This window comes from Scardinius erythrophthalmus, assembly GCF_964197995.2.
Source record: "Scardinius erythrophthalmus genome assembly, chromosome: 24".
NCBI classification, from domain to species: domain Eukaryota; kingdom Metazoa; phylum Chordata; class Actinopteri; order Cypriniformes; family Leuciscidae; genus Scardinius; species Scardinius erythrophthalmus.
Window position 1 is genome coordinate 16198760 of NC_138244.1, and position 16477 is coordinate 16215236.

The 16477-nt window shown below is 37.2% G+C and overlaps 1 protein-coding gene across 1 annotated transcript; it reads right to left on the reverse strand.

The window, feature by feature from the left end:
* Nucleotides 1–1188: 1188 nt before the first annotated feature.
* Nucleotides 1189–5423, reverse strand: pim3 (Pim-3 proto-oncogene, serine/threonine kinase). The gene is made up of 6 exons (XM_081356071.1): nucleotides 4794–5423; nucleotides 4439–4548; nucleotides 4296–4346; nucleotides 3849–4212; nucleotides 2599–2775; nucleotides 1189–2513 (listed from the first exon to the last, which is right to left on the reverse strand). The coding sequence occupies exons 1-6, from the start codon at nucleotides 4879–4881 to the stop codon at nucleotides 2344–2346; spliced, it is 960 nt and encodes a 319-aa protein (XP_081212197.1). The 5' UTR covers nucleotides 4882–5423; the 3' UTR covers nucleotides 1189–2343.
* Between the last annotated feature and the right edge of the window lie 11054 nt (nucleotides 5424–16477).

Genomic DNA, 16477 nt, shown 5'->3' on the forward strand with positions numbered 1-16477 from the left:
AAAAGAAATACCAAAATTAAATGCCCGTTTAGAGAATATACTCGCCTACTATAGCTGCCTTTTATGTGTCTGTAGCTGCTACCAAAAGAGCGCAGCCATTATTGTTGCTTATGAATAAATGCATGCATGTGTGTGTGTACTTTCTTTGCGGTATGCTCAGCTCTAAAATATAGGTTGCTATGGCCAAAAGTATGTCCATTCTAGTCGAAATCTTTTCAATTAATGAATCGGTGATTGAATAATATCTGAATAAATTATTTATTAGTGGTTTTGTCCGAGTTCTAAGGATGTATATGGGAAATAAAATGGATCTACGCTAATCACAAATCATGGTAAAGTCAACACTGACCTGAAATTTGTTTCGCTACTAGTGTAAATTGCTTGATTTATTGAAACAGGCCTATCTATCAGGTGTCAACTTATTATCAGGTTTATCATTATGATTATGGCCGTATATGTTAATGTAAATCTTAGGCTAAAGTTGATTAGTTATCTTGAGTAAACTACTCCAGTCACAATAACAAAAGGCAGGTCTTATATCTTTCCAGATTATATGACGATTTAAGGTTCATATGGCCTATAATACTGCAATGGGCATTACGTGTCATATTCATTTAGTAACTAGTAGCCTATTTGTTACCTTAAGTAGGTAGCTACAACTAAACTTGAGGTGATTCTACATCTGAATTTTACATTACATAATTAATCATTAAAATCTCATTCATCTTTTTGACGGTAATGCTTTAACACCAATGTGTCATCATTGTATTTGCATGCTCTGTTGACTAACGTGGATAACATTACCTATTCATCATGATTTCTGGAAGGGGTGAGTCAGAGACACAATCTAGCAATGTAGCTTCCTCTATCAAGTTCGAAATATGGGAATGGACTGAACTGAATTGTAAAACGATTTGACTATATATTATTTGACTATATATTATTATTATTTTACTGAATGATGTTGTAAACTGTCAATTTTTTGTATTAATTTCACTCCAAGGTTAAATTTAACATCTTAAACCTCTAGGGGGCAGAATTTTCACATACTGTTTAACTCAATCTTCTGTGGTGGGAAATAGAAGAACACTTACGCCAGTCAGAATATGTACATATATAATTATAAATCAGGTTACTTTTTTCGAGAAACAGGTAACTCAATACTTTTCAATTAACAACAAAATATCTGTAATGCAAGTTACTTTGGTTTCCCATTTATTGACTGACTGAAAAGAGGCGTTATTATCCATTTTAAAAGCAGACACACCAAACATGTTTACATATGAAAGGAATTTATTGTGTCCAATATAAAAAATAAATGTTTCACCAGTTTAAAAAAAAAAAAAAAAAAAAATCCACACTGTCACAGTGGCAGGACTAAAACACAATTTTACTTCCACTTCACATGGAGAAAAAACTGATTCTAAATTTTACACTACATCAGAAAATGGCATCACTAAACATCTCAATCTTATATTTGTATCAGTATTAGATAGCTTTAGCGTGTCTATGATCCTTTAGGTTAAACTAAAGATAAGCCCAGGGAACCCTTACATTTTAAATTTTACTTTTTGCAGATGGTATAAAATGAATAAATAAATAAATAGCCACTGAATGTGGAATGTTTGTATTGCATGAATAAATAAGATACATGGAAGTTAATGTACATAAATACAATACAAATTCTTGTATTTAAAAATAAAAAAAAGTTCAAAAAATTGAAGTAAGGAAAAGATAAGCGAGTCCATGAATATTGCATTGATTGTGCACATCACTCAAGTCTCTGCCAAGCAAAGTCTAAAAAGTGACGTCAAAAGATGTAGTGGAAGACATTCAGAAAACAACAACAGAAGGGAAAACCATCTAAATAGTGTATATGAATGGCAGAGCAGCAGAGAGATAGTGTTAAGAGAGTAGTAAGTGTGTACTTCAAGTATTCGACCACTAGAGGGCAAGGGAGACCCACCACATAACTAGATACAGTCTTTGAAGGTTCCCATGAATCCAGGGGAGTTCCCCTAAAATCCATGAAAATCCACCTGGCGTCTGTCGTGACTTGAATCCCATAAAAGCAGCTTTCCAAAAAAGGCACCGAAAACTAAAAAGATAGTCTAAAAGGAAAATAATGTCCAAGCTCTATAAGAGCAACCAGTAAGATCAAAGGATCACAAGCATCTCTGCTCACGCAATCCCTACTACGGGTAACAACTCACCCTTAGCAAGAAAAAAAAAAAAAGGAAAAAAAGACATTTATGTAACATAAATCGGAGTCCTGATAACCAACAGACTGGGAACAAGGGCAAAAAGGTCTCAGAGTCCGTTCACTCGGTGTCCCCGCATCCGTCAAAGGCTTTCTTTGCCCGATTCTGTGCTGATAGAGTGAAGTGTGATGTCGACGCTTTCTGCTTTCGGGCTTTCATCCGTCCGCATCCACTGATGCTCAAAGATCTGCTCCAAAGTGGGCCGATCTGAAGGTCTCAAGCAGAGGCACCATTTGATGAGCTGCTGGCACACTGATGGACAGAAAAAAGCAGCAAGGTTAATAATCTCATCTACAAAAGGGTTTGAAATTGAAAGATCAGACTGTTCAGAACGTACCCGGAGAGATTCTTCTCCTGAAAAAGAGCCGTCCTCTCAGGATCTCCTCGTCGTGCTCAAACGGGATGTCGCCGCACACCATGTCGTACAGCAGGACGCCAAGGGACCACACGGTTGCCGAGCGTCCGTGGTACCTGTGGTAACGAATCCACTCGGGGGGGCTGTACACTCGCGTGCCTACAAAAACAAAACATTTGGTTTTCAATCTTGTGTGGAGGGAGATTTCTGGCTCATTTCATAATCACCCTTTTTGGCATAAAAAGCACCGATTTTGATTACACTGCAGCACTATATAATGAGCCGCTCTAGTCAGCTGACTCTAGCAAAGGGGGCGCCAGCGGTCTGGCGTTTGCACAAACGCTCCTCCCTCCTCCAGTCTCGCTGTGAGCCCGGAGAACAGCTCGTTCCAAAAATACAAGCAAGCTGAAACAGGAGGGGGATCGAAAAAGGACGCTTTCAGGTACAAACAATCACAAGCTATGGCAACTCCCTGTGCTTTCAGCGTGAGTCACCTCCCCCAACAAAAGCACCTTCACTAGGGGTTGGTGTGACAGGCCCCCAAAGACCAGGAGTCTCCTGGATACCAAACAAAAACAGGGATCCGTGAAGGGATCACGTGGTCCCTCAACTCAGGTTTCACAACAAACAGATGCTACGCAGTAACAGCTGATCCCACTAACTTATCTCAGATTCATCATTTTAACCTATATTAAATTACTTTAAAGTGCAAATAAATTATTCCTTCAAGCAACATTAAAACAAATGTACAGATATTAAGGTTATAAATCAACAAAACATACACATATCTATCTATTCATCCCTCTCTTGATACACAAACATCTATACATGTTATTTTTCTATATAAACGTTCTCAGAGTTGTAATAAGATTAAAAGTGGAAGGTCATCATTCTGTTTGAAGTCTTTCACATTTCAATAAAAAATAGGGGGGGGGGGGGGAGATAGTTTGCTGGTCTTAGTAGGTCTAAGATGATCTGAACAGGTTTAAGATGTTCTTCCAGCCTAGCAAAGACAATTTTTAGGGGCCTAAAACATAAGGCTGGGAGATCAGATAAAAACAAATCTTTTTTTTCCAACAGGGGGCGAAACACTCAAAGTACTTATCTTTAAATCTAATGCTGACTATTAAGTGAAATCATCATCATCATCATTATTATTATCCAGGATTTGACACTGCATTTTGTTAGGCGTGACAGGTGCAAAGGAGGATGGGTGAGAGTCAAGGACGCACCATCAAAGTCTGTGTAGACGGTGTCCTTGAGGATGGCCCCGGAGCCGAAGTCAATGAGCTTCAGATCTCCCGTGCGTAAATCCACCAGGAGGTTCTCGTCTTTGATATCGCGGTGAACCACCCCGCAGCTGTAGCAGTGCCGAACCGCCTCCAAAACCTGCCTGAAGAAGCCCCGGGCGGTGTCCTCATCCAGCGCGCCCTTCTCCGTGATGTAGTCGAATAAATCCTTCACCATCTCCGGCCTCTCCATTATAATCAACCAGCCGTCGGGTCTCTCATACCAATCTATGAGTTTAATAACCCCCTGAAACGTACTTCCCACTTTCTTCAACAAAACGATCTCGAGTGGAACCAGCGACCCATTCTGGAATATAAATACGCGTTTATTAGAAACAACCAGTTAATAATAATAAAAACCAAAATAAATCAAATGCTTTGTTTACTTACAATCGTAGCCCATTCGGTTACTCTCTCCTTAGAAACGTGTTTTATCGCAACCTAGAGACAAAAAGAGAAAACGCACATATGAATGCGTGACTGTGGCGCCAAACGCGGCCATGTGCTGCCACCAAAACAAAGCCAACGCGTACCGGCAATGAGTCTGAGATGCGAGTACCGGCGTACACCGTCCCAAACCCGCCGCTTCCCAGCACCGAACCCACATGATACACCTTCTCAAACGGCTCTCTTTCGGTCTTGGCTGTAAATGAAAGTGAGAAAATAGCGTTAATGTAACAACAATGTGATTTAAACTGCGTGTGTATAACGCACGGTTGGCAACAAAATGGCTCCATACTCCGGTCACGGACAGACGCGTTGTAAAAACGGCGCGCGTGGAAAATTAGGAGCAAATAACTGATAAAAGACCCGCAATTAAAGTCAAAATGAATATATATTGTTATGAATATATATATTGTTATGACACGAGACCGTCACCTAACTTACCTGCTTGAAGTTGAATTTTCACCGGTAAGTGGTCGATGTTGGTTGTGTTGCAAATATGGGAAAAAGATCCAAACTTGGAAAGTAACATTTTTCGTTGTCTTCTTAAAACGATTCTTAGTCCTTAGGATGCGTAACCGTGCTTGGGACCGGGAAACACCGGCTCTCCGTCCTTCACAGTAAACACCGAATTCCCTACAAAAAATGTATTTAGTAGTGGGACTCCGCTCGAAAAATCCCACGAATGCTCGCAAAACGATTCCGACTCCTTTTCTGCAAAGGTGTCAAACTCCGGTAATTATTCACAAATGTCCCCGCGCACCCATAGTGAGAGAGAACTGCACACGTTTGCGCTTTTGAGTCTGGTCGGCGCGCGCTCAGTTGATGTGTGTCTGTGTGTTAGAGCGAGTGGGGAGACCGTATTAACTCTTCATTCTCGTGTTTGGGCGCTGGACGTGCTGCACAGATCCTTCCGCCACGGATAGACTCAATACGCTCAAATTAAAAACAAACACATTCGTCAAAATTCTTTAGCGTACCAAAAGGGAACAAAATACTAAGAAGCAAAATCGAGAAAGATAATATAAATGTATGTCAATTCATCAGCAGTAAATCATAAATGAATAGTGTGCTGGTAAATAGTGCGCAACGCGCATGGATATCTCGTCTGAGAGCTTTGCGCTGGGGCTATATAAAAAGACCAACCACGTTGCACAGTTTATATAATTGCACAGTGACTAATTGGAGTAATATTGCTGGGTTGTGCCTATGAAATAATAATAATAATGTTTAATAGTCTGATAATGATGTGTGTTAGCAACAAACAACCTTTTAGAAATAATAATTAGAACAATAATGAATATTAAAGCATGCACTGATTTTTTTTTAATCAATACGTTATGATATGTTTTTACATTACTTTAACTCATCAAAATAAGTTATTCAAGTTAATCAAAATAAACAATTTTCAACTTTTTTTTACAAGTTATACAAGATTCAACTAATTTTTAAGTCAGTTTAATGGGAGTTGTTGAAATGACTTAAATATCCAAGTTGACTGTACATAAATTGAAGGCAGCAACTTTTTTAGAGTGATCTATCTATCCATCCATCCTTGTGAAGCCCCGAGTCTGTGTAAATAGTGATGATTGGGACACTTTTCATGCAGTCATCTCAATGGCAAAAAGTGTCCCAATCAACCTGAATTCACATATACTGTATATCCCTGTTAATTTGTATATAGCACATTTGTCTGTTTTATCTTTATTTATTTACTTAACTATATGTGTATACTGTTGTTGTCTCAATGCAATGCAAGAAGTCATTCAGCTGTACATTATAGCATAAGCATCTGGGGTCATTGAAAGCCACAAACTTGTCATATTTCTCAAATATTTTTAGTTCTATTATTCATAATAAGTGATCATGTAGGCTAACAGCATGGTGTAAGATCATAAAGTATTCAATGGATACATAGGGTAAGATATATGAGGGTCTGTTAGATCCTTATATCAAGCATATGACTGAAGCTTTTCAGATTTATTTTCTGGGATTATCTCTTTGTCCAGATCAATCCTCATCATCTCGCTCATCTAAGGAGGTAATTTAGAAAGAGGCTGATGGAACTACCCAGACAGGATGTCTCAAAGACAGGGAGACAAGGTAAACAGTGATCCCCTGCTGTGATTGAGGATGAATGTCATTATGAAAATTCATATGATAAGACATGCTCTGCAAAAAAGCTGTGCACCCCCCAGACCCATTAGACTGCAGTCAAAAACTGCAGTCAAACCGATGCTTAGCCTTTACATAAACGTCTGATAAATAACAACTATATCTCAGACCAAGATGAATAAAATGTGCAATTACACATAACTTCTGACTGCACTTTATGTAAAGTGCTAGAAATGGTTTCTGAGAATAAAACATAATGAGCCATAATTGAACATCTTACATCTGACAGTTGAATTTGCGACATTCATTCTCTTATTACATGCCATTCTTTTCCTATACCTTCCCAGAAAAAAAAGAGCATATTCTCGCTTTCATCTCATGCCAGATTTATTAGGTCATACCTCAGAAGGACATCAAGGCTTTGGGGAGCTTTTATGAGACACACTGGAGCAATCAGGAGGGAAATCCCTCAAGGTTTTCAACAGTTACCTTATGTAAGGCCAAAGCACATGTGTCCAAGTGAACAAAAAGCGTCTACAGACCCCCAATGTGTGATTTAGTTGGTCAGTACACGTTCACACTTGATTATTCCATTTATAGTAAATTCTATGTAAAGTAGACATGGCAAATCTCCCAACCACACTGGACTATTGTTAGCCGCTGTTCCGTCATAATGACCTCTGTCTGACGTATTCCCGAAGAAAATGTGATAACCTGTAGCAAAAGTGGCTTTATGCAGCTTTACACGTCTAATCGGACTGATCACAAAGACCCTCACTGTTAACGCTGACAAGAGGGGCTTTAGTCCACAGTTCCGAATCCTCTTCAGAGGTGAAGTGGCGGTCAGGGTTAGACAATCACTTACCTTTTCACTGGGCTGAAACATATGGTCCAATCCAAAGTATATTCAAAGATAAGAAAAATATAATCACTTATCGCATGTATTAGATGAAATATGCTCGTTCCACAAACCACATGCTATCCTTGACTTGTTCAAAACCTGAAAATACACTATTTACAAATTTTAAATTTGTATTGTATGACAATTTATTTATAGTCCTTTTATTATATTTTCAGGTACTTTTTATTCTAATTTATTATAGAATATGTGTATTGTCAAACATGCAATTAAACGGTCAATTAATTGATACAATTAATTATTAAAATTAAACTAAATTAATGACGTTTATGGAAGCTTGTTTCCACCACAAAATAAATAATAAATAAAATGATAAAAATAAGTAAGGTAATTGCAACATTTATCTTATAATTCTGACTTTTTTCTCACAATTGCGAGTTTATATCACACAGTTCTGAGTTTATATTGTGAGTTATAAAGTTCATAAAGCAATTTAAAAAAAAAGTCAGTCTTTTTTTGCAATGGCGTGTTATTATAAACAGGGGTGCACATAACTGGTGTGTATGCGTGGTAAAAATTAAACAATGCGTAGCAGGAAGTGCTTTTGAGTACCAACATTTTTGGCTTTTTTGGGGACAGGGACACGTTTACTTACTGGAGTAGAATTATTAGGGACGCAATGGATCGCATTTGATCCGTGATCCGTACGGACCAGGCTCCACGGTTCGGCACGCATGTGATTCGCGGATTAACTGCTCAGTTTAACCATCATAGAGTGAAAGTTTATCATTTGGACATGTTTTGTCTTGCCAATTTACACATTCAAATGATTTTAAATGTGTAAGAAGCGAGAGAGAGAGAGAGACATTTCAGACAGCGCTCAAACACCTAATTGATTCCTCTTTCGCGTTTACTTGCACTTGAACGGACACATAAACACAAAATGATGTCAAAATACCCGTCTCGGCAAGTATTCTCTTGGTTATGTCATAAGTGAACAGTTGAGAAAGAAACAGGATGTGTGTCAGTATATGCATGCGGTCTTAAAGTGACAGCAGCCTAATATTCCTGCTATTGTCTGTCATTAATGCTAATAAAAAAAAAATAAAAAAACATCATCATCATCATCTACCATGTTAGAGAGAAAAGAAGATAGTGAGGGGGATATAAATTCGCAATTCTGAGGTAAAGTCAGTCTTTTTTCGCAATTGCTAGAAAGTAAGTCACAGTTGCTGTCCTCAGTCTGCTGTGACGTGTGGTTCAGCAATTATATATCTCGTTCATACAACACGCAGAGTTTCTTTAACTGTCCAAAGCACATGAATATGAGGCACGCTATTGGTTCTAACATACGTAGCATTCTAACACCACATTGTTTTACTTTCCTTTACCCAGGGTTAAAAGCGGTGTTTAGAACAACGATAACCCGGGGTTAAATGCAGTGTGAAAAGGCTTTCAATCAATTAAAACAAGCAATTAATTTATGTATCAATTAATCTAATAATTGAAATTAAAATTAATGACACGTATCCTCTTTAAAATGTTCAATTTATTTTGAAATATGTATTATATATAATAAATACATACATTATTAATGTTATTTACAGAAACTAGAGCTGTCAGTTGTTTAAAATGTAATTAAATTAATGATGTCAATTAACTTTAATTATTGATATTAATTAAAATTATGATATGTAGCATCTTAAAAATGTATTACTTTCCCAAAAGCTTTTTTTGGGTTTGTTGATAATTTGTAGATTTTGCTGACATTGCGACCAGAACAACATCTCAAGGAACTGATTTTATTTCTTTTTTTCAAAATTTGAAAAGGAAAAATCAGGGTCAGGTGAGCTGGAAGCATTAAATTAGGGTTTTTAATCTCTGTGGATTAGAGAGTTCTAGTAAAAACGGTCTAATCAGATGACATATGGGTGGGAAGCATAGGATAACAAATAGACAATATGCTAGAGTGCAGCATTACTGCGTATTACACCTAAAGCATAAATTAATTAAACCCTAGAGGGCCAGCCTGTGCCTATACTTCCTCACATCAGAGGTCAGCACAAGTTCACAAGCTTTCTGTGAATACATTCTGGTTTCTATCAAATTCGGGCATTGTGTTTTTAGTGAGAGTGCATCATCCATAAAAGATCACTGCCAGTTAGCAAACACAGGACAAGCAAAATGCAAATGGTGTCACTTGGACCTCGAAACATGTTGAGCTATGACTTTTCACTTCCAAATATCTGTTTTAGAAATGTTTGAGATGGCATATTATCAAGAAGTCAGCTTAGCTTGTACCATATTAAACCAATATTTGTTATGCCAGTAACTGTCAGGGAACATCAGACTCAGAGACAGGTGTTAGTTTCCAATCGCAGCAGTGTTTTTGTCAACAGAGGAGCAGAAAAGACGATCAGGTGAGGATGGCAATATTTGCAGGTTCTAGATGGTTGATAGTATTTTAACAGAGTCCTTGTTGTGCTACCAGAGTGAAGAGGAGATCTTGAAGATGGATCAGAGGAAGAACTGAGCACACGTTGCTGGCAGAACATGAGTATTCAGGTAGTGGATGACTGGCAAACTTACAGGAACACGTGGGGAGATCACAAGGAGTGTAGAGGATTCACAAGGAGAATCATAGGGTAAGTTGAGTGGGTAAGTAGTCTGTTGTCCATATGCGAACAGACACTGTCTGAGCATGCTTTTATGAGTGTGCTTTTATGTAGTGCTGATGGGAAACAGGTGCAGGTGATGATCAGTATTCGGGGTGAGAGTGAGGCTGCATCTGAAATCGCATACTTCCCTACTATATAGTAAGTGAAAAACAGTATGTGACAAAAGAAGTAGCCTATATCCGAATTCACAGTACTCATAAAAGAGTAGAATAAAGTATCCGGATGACCTACTACTTCCAGTGAGATTCTGAAGTGTGCATACGATGGACACTTTACTGTCCCATGAGGCCACGGGAGATTATTTGTGAATGACAGTGAATCGATGTAACTGGCGCTGGTAGGTCACATGATAATGACAACATGGCGAATGTAGTCAGTCCTGATTACATTCATCCTACACACATTCATACTATATAGAACATACTTTTTTAGAGGTCGTGAAGTAATTACTTATTCGAAATAAGTAAGAGAGTATGCGATTTGGGATGCAGAGGGTTGGGTTTGTGTGATATTGGAGCCTGGTGTCACCTAATTAAAAAGGGTCGTCATGATTCATATGCCTTTGCTGTATGGAAAAGAGCAGCATGAACATTGTTCAAAAAGTCTTCTTTTGTGTCCCACACAACATGGACATAAGGGTGAGAAATGATGAAAGCATTTTCATTTTTGGGTGAACCGTTCCTTTAAGAGCTTATTTGTAAGGTCCCTGCTGTTTTAACAATGTCGTGTAGGTTACATCAACCCACTGTAATGGGGAAATCTGTCGAGTCATGAGAGTCATGACACCGAAGACTGTTTCCTGTCCAGTGTCTGCAGGTTTTTGCCCTGAAATAAGCAGCAGGTTTGTTTTTGTGGTTGCCATGTAAAGAGAGAGTTTATCACCCAGCCATCTTCTCTCGGCACCTGCAAAGAGTTAGGACATCAAAGCCTCCGCCTGCACGCAAGCATCCCGGAGCCCCGCCCCCAGCCTCAGCCGCTGCTCCTCATGTTATTGTTTTGACTGAGGGCGGTAGTCACATGACCCTGCAGTGTTATGACTGGGGGCTGTGGAATGTAGGTCACACCGAGCTCTCCCAAAAGAAAGCTCAGTCCGCTCTTATAACACTGTCCCACTCTGAGCCCACTTTCTTTTATCTCCTTCATCAGAAGGATGGATGTATCTGCTTGTACATCACATGAAATGAGCACAGAAAATGGGAAAAATGCATGGCATGCCATTTCTGGGAGGGGATTTTTTTATAGAATATTGCAGTATTTATGATAAATTATCTATCCACGCACATTATTAATTTTAAATTCATGTCCTCGTAATCTTGATTACTCTTGCAGAGTAATCTTCTCTGATGACGTGTTTACTGGCGTGAGGGCGGGGCAACCTGTCAATCACATGAGATCGACCAATAGAAAACCACAACCAAACAATAAATTCCCAATGGACAAAATCAAGTCCCACCCAACATTTTTTTTCCCCGAGAAGCTGTTTCACTCGATATATGTAACAATAGGGAAGACTATCGCAACGTCTATTCCATGCCGACTTTAATTATTCTTAATTAAAGAGAGAAAAAGCTAAAGTGTTAACTAGTAGAAAAAAGTAAGGGACCATCCTGCCTAAAATTGGCACTGTGACATATTACAGAGTTTTTTTTATTATGATATTGTGGATGCACAATATATCGGTACTATATCGGTTATCAGACGATTTTTTTATCTTATGCAAATCTCAAAATGCATATCCATTTTTCATGCTGTACATTATAATGTTGTGATGCTTACATTTATTTGTAGCATACAATAATTATCATCGATTGGCATCGGTCAGAATTGTAATATTACTAATTTCTACAGACTCCAGCATATTAGAATGATTTCTGAAGGATCTTGTGACACTGAAGACTGGAGTAATGCTGCTGAAAATTCAGCTTTGCATCACAGGAATAAATTACATTTTAAAATATATCAAAATAGAATTTTGATTTGTTTTAAATTGTAATAATAGTTAAAAAAATTAAATGATAATTGCGACTTTTTATCTCACAATTGCGAGTTTACATCTCGCAATCCTGACTTTGTTTCTCAGAATTGCGAGATATAAAGTCAGAATTGCGTGAAATAAAGTCGCAATTGCGTGTTATAAAGTCAGAATTGCGAGATATAAAGTCAGAATTGCGTGAAATAAAGTCACAATTGCGTGTTATAAAGTCAGAATTGCGTGAAATAAAGTCGCAATTGCGTCTTATAAAGTCAGAATTGCAAGATATAAAGTCGCAATTGCGTGTTATAAAGTCAGAATTCTGACTTTTTTTCTCGCAATTGCGACTTTATATCACGCAATTCTGACTTTATAACACACAATTGTGAATTTATATCATGCAATTCTGACTTTATATCTCCCAATTGCGTATTATAAAGTCAGAATTGCGTGATATAAAGTCGCAATTGCGAGAAAAAAAGTCAGAATTCTGACTTTATAACACGCAATTGCGACTTTATATCTTGCAATTCTGACTTTATAAGACGCAATTGCGACTTTATTTGACGCAATTCTGACTTTATATCTCGCAATTCTGACTTTATAACATGCAATTGTGACTTTATTTCACGCAATTCTGACTTTATATCTTGAAATTCTGAGAAATAAAGTCAGAATTGCGAGATGTAAACTCACAATTGTGAGATTAAAAAGTCGCAATTATCTCTTAAAATGTTTTATTCTGTGGTGGAAACAAGCTTCCATAGTTTTTACTGTATTTTGATCAAATAAATGCAGCCTTGGTGAGCATAAGAGACTTTTTTCAAAAACATTTTAAAAGTCTTACTGACCCCTTACCGAACTTATTTTCAGTGTTTTTCTCTTAATCTCTTAATAAAATAACTTGTTCTGCCTCTGAAAGTACTTTTCTTTTTGCCTGACATGATCATACAGAAGCTTTTTTTATAATTGAATCAAGTAAAAGAAAAAGAAAAATTTAACCCCTCCTCAATTGACTTGACTTTACACCAGCCAATGAAAATGCTTGTTCGCACACTGATGCGCAACGGTCTGAAGCATCTGACATCTCAAATGAAATGCTCCAAGAGTCACAGATTCTTTTGTTTTAGCCCTTAATTTAACTGTCAATCAATTTGACAGTCGCATCTAGAGTGTTTCTACCCCCCACCCCTCAAACACAAAGCCAGGGAGACAGCTCAATATTTATAATGCACATAGCATATGGCCACAGAGAGTAAACAAAGGAGGTAGTAAACGATATATGAGAATGTGTGTTTTGGGATGCATTGTTGTTGCTTTTAATGCATGCCATCGGGGATGAATCTCTTTAAAGATGCATGGATGCATGGATTGTGTGTTTGCATCCCCCAGAGTGGTACAATTAACAGTTGTTGTCAGCCTGACTTGGAGGAAATCAATTCTATCGACACTAATAGTGTGAATGTATAAACAAAGTTTATTACAACGTTTTTTTACTTTCCCAAGATATTTACACTACCAGTCAGGTTTCAACAAGCCTCCACATTAATTATTACTCTTTTACACATTTTTGAACAATAGTAGTCAATGAAATAAGTCTTAACATAAATGGAAATAGGAATTATAAGCATCCAAGTGCATCTTGGGATGCCTTTAAAAAAATAATGAAAGAGGTTTCATATGCTGGACACTTATTGCTCTGGCAATGTAATTGAATCATGCATTTATTAATGAATTAATGAAAATGAATTCATTTATTTGTTTTAAATATATAATTTCTAATTTTTACCCACAAATAGATAAAATGATATTTTATTTGCAATATATATATATATAATTATGTTTCTACAGACTCCAGCATATTAGAATGATTTCTGAAGGATCATATGACACTGAAGACTCGAGTAATGATAATCGAGTAATCTTGTTTTATATATATATATATATATATATATATATATATATATATAAATATATATATATTGGGGCTGTCAAAAGATTAATCGTGATTAATCGCATCCAAAATAAAGGTTTGTGTTTAAATAATATATGTGTGTGTACTGTGTATAATTAAATTTGTATATATAAATACACACACATGCTTGTATATATTTAAGAAAAATGTGTAATTTATATATAAAAAAATTATATTTATATATAATATAAATTATATATAAATATATACAGTATATGTATGCAAATATTTCTTAAATATATACATGCATGTGTGTGTATTTATATATAAAAAATAATTATACACAGTACACACACATATATTATGTAAACACAAACTTTTATTTTGGATGCGATTAATCGCGATTAATCTTTTGACAGCCCTAATATATATATATTAAAGATGATTTAAAGATGATTTAAATGGGGGGGTCTTTTTTAAAATAATTTTCCTCATTTTGTTTATGTGATGTATTTATAGAAACTGTTCTTTGGTGGTGGGAGGGAGGTGGGCATGGATTTTTGGCCACTGTTGTGAAGACCCCGATGGCGTCTCCCACTGTCATCTGCTTGTCACCCCAAACCGCTAGTTAAGCAGATGGCAATTAAAAAGCAACCCCACTGTTTAGTTCCTCAGCTAATCAATGAACAAATTAGCACAGTCATCAAGGATCCATGATTGTGGCTTTGTTCATTAATTAAAAGGCTTGAATGATTAACTCTAGAGCAAATAAGGGGTGTAATTTCACAAATGAGCAAAATTAGAATATGGAACAGATAGTCAACCCTCTGAAGAACCTTGCATAAACGATATTTCTCCATAGAAACCTTATGTAAAGAGGGTGACAAATGCTGTATTGACTAGGAGCTCAGAAACACTAGATCTGAGTATTTGGGCAGCTTAAAATTCATTCAGAGGTCACCTGCTGAACTCAGAGAGAAGCAGGTGGCAAAGTTACTCATACGGAATGCCAGAAACACATGCCGTCATGTGTCGATCGCCCTGCCAAGTGTGCTTTGTAGGTCTTGCTGAATGTAAACATCTCCTTCACCGTTGGCAGAGCATTCATTCTACCCTCTTTGTAGTGGGCTGTGGAAGTCACGAACCCCTTTATGCAGCTGGGAAGCAAAGGGCTTGATGTGGTTTGGTCCTGCTGAGGTCCCAGCATGTGTTTTGGTAGGGAACAACAACACACGATCTCTCCTATTGATAGACGGTTTCACCTTCTATCTTTATATCCTCCCACACACTTCCTTTAAAGTGCTCTAAGCTTATGCTTTCTTTGGATGTGTATGTTTCTTTCTTTTACGCCGTAGTAGATGTGGTTTCTAATTGTGATCGATTTGTTTTTGATTGAGGGGAGTTTTTGGTCGCTCTTTGATCTTATTTTTTTGTAGTTCAGTCAATGTGCTTTGATAATGTCAAGCCGGTTGCACAACACACTCGATTGGACCTTTTCACCCTTTCTCTTTCTCTGAAGAAGTCAGACGCACTTCTCTCAATTCACTCCTACTCTTCCATTCACTTCCTCCGCTCTCAGATAAAATTATAGGATTTGATGAGATGCCTGACTCAGCTATTGTAACCCACACAAAAAAAGATATTTCAAGCTCCCTTTCTTTAGTTTGCCTTCCTCGCTTTCTTATTCATTAGATAAAACACAGTGTGAGTGAGAGATTTCATAGTAACACCACTCTAAATATAGTTCCCTGCTGCACACTTAAAGAGGCCATGTTATGTCCTTTTACAAAGTCTTGATTTTGTTTTTGGGTTCAGTTTTCATGCTTGAATGTTGAAAAAACATAATTTTTTACATATTTTACATTGTTGCGGCACCTCTCTTCCCGGTCTGTCAGTAACGCTCTGTTTAGTTCCGGTCTCTATGAAACTTTTCTTTCTGAAAAGTGCAAGAATATATTATATGGCATCCAAAAACGTTCATGAAGCTTTTGTGTTCTTTTTAAAGCTTGAAAGTTCCTTGTTCTTTAGATAAGCATGGATAAGTGCAGCCAGCACATTCTTCAAAATATCTTAAAGGGATAGTTCATCCAAAAAATTTAAAAAACATTAATTACTCACCCTCATGTTGTTCCAAACCCTGTGTTTTTTCTTCTGTTGAACACAAAATAAGATATTTTGAAGAATGTTTCTTAACCAGACAGTTGATGGACCCCATTGACTTCCATAGTAGGAAAACAAATACTATGGAAGTCAATGGCTATCGTCAATTGTCTGGTTATCAGCATTCAACAGAAGAAAGAAACTCATGCAGGTTTTAATTGACCAACATGAGGGTGAGTAAATGATGACAACATTTTAATTTTTGGGTAAAATATCCCTTTAAGTGCTCAATTTAACTTTAAAATAAAGAAATTCTTGTTTGATTACACTGAGGAGAAAAGGGGAATAAACAGCAGAATTGGAATTTTCTGGATCTGTCCAGTAAATTCACTGCCAGCTTTTATAATAGCCAACTTACACAATGAGTTACACCACTGGAACACAATCCTGCCCGAAACCTGTTACCTAGCCCCGGTCCCGCAGGATTTG

Coding starts and splice junctions, on each gene's coding strand:
- pim3 (XM_081356071.1), bottom strand. CDS start 4,881: ATGTTACTTTCCAAGTTTGGATCTTTTTCCCATATTTGCAACACAACC. Junction 4,549..4,793: donor GAAAATTCAACTTCAAGCAG/GTAAGTTAGGTG, acceptor TTTCATTTACAG/CCAAGACCGAAAGAGAGCCG. Junction 4,213..4,295: donor TAACCGAATGGGCTACGATT/GTAAGTAAACAA, acceptor TTTATATTCCAG/AATGGGTCGCTGGTTCCACT.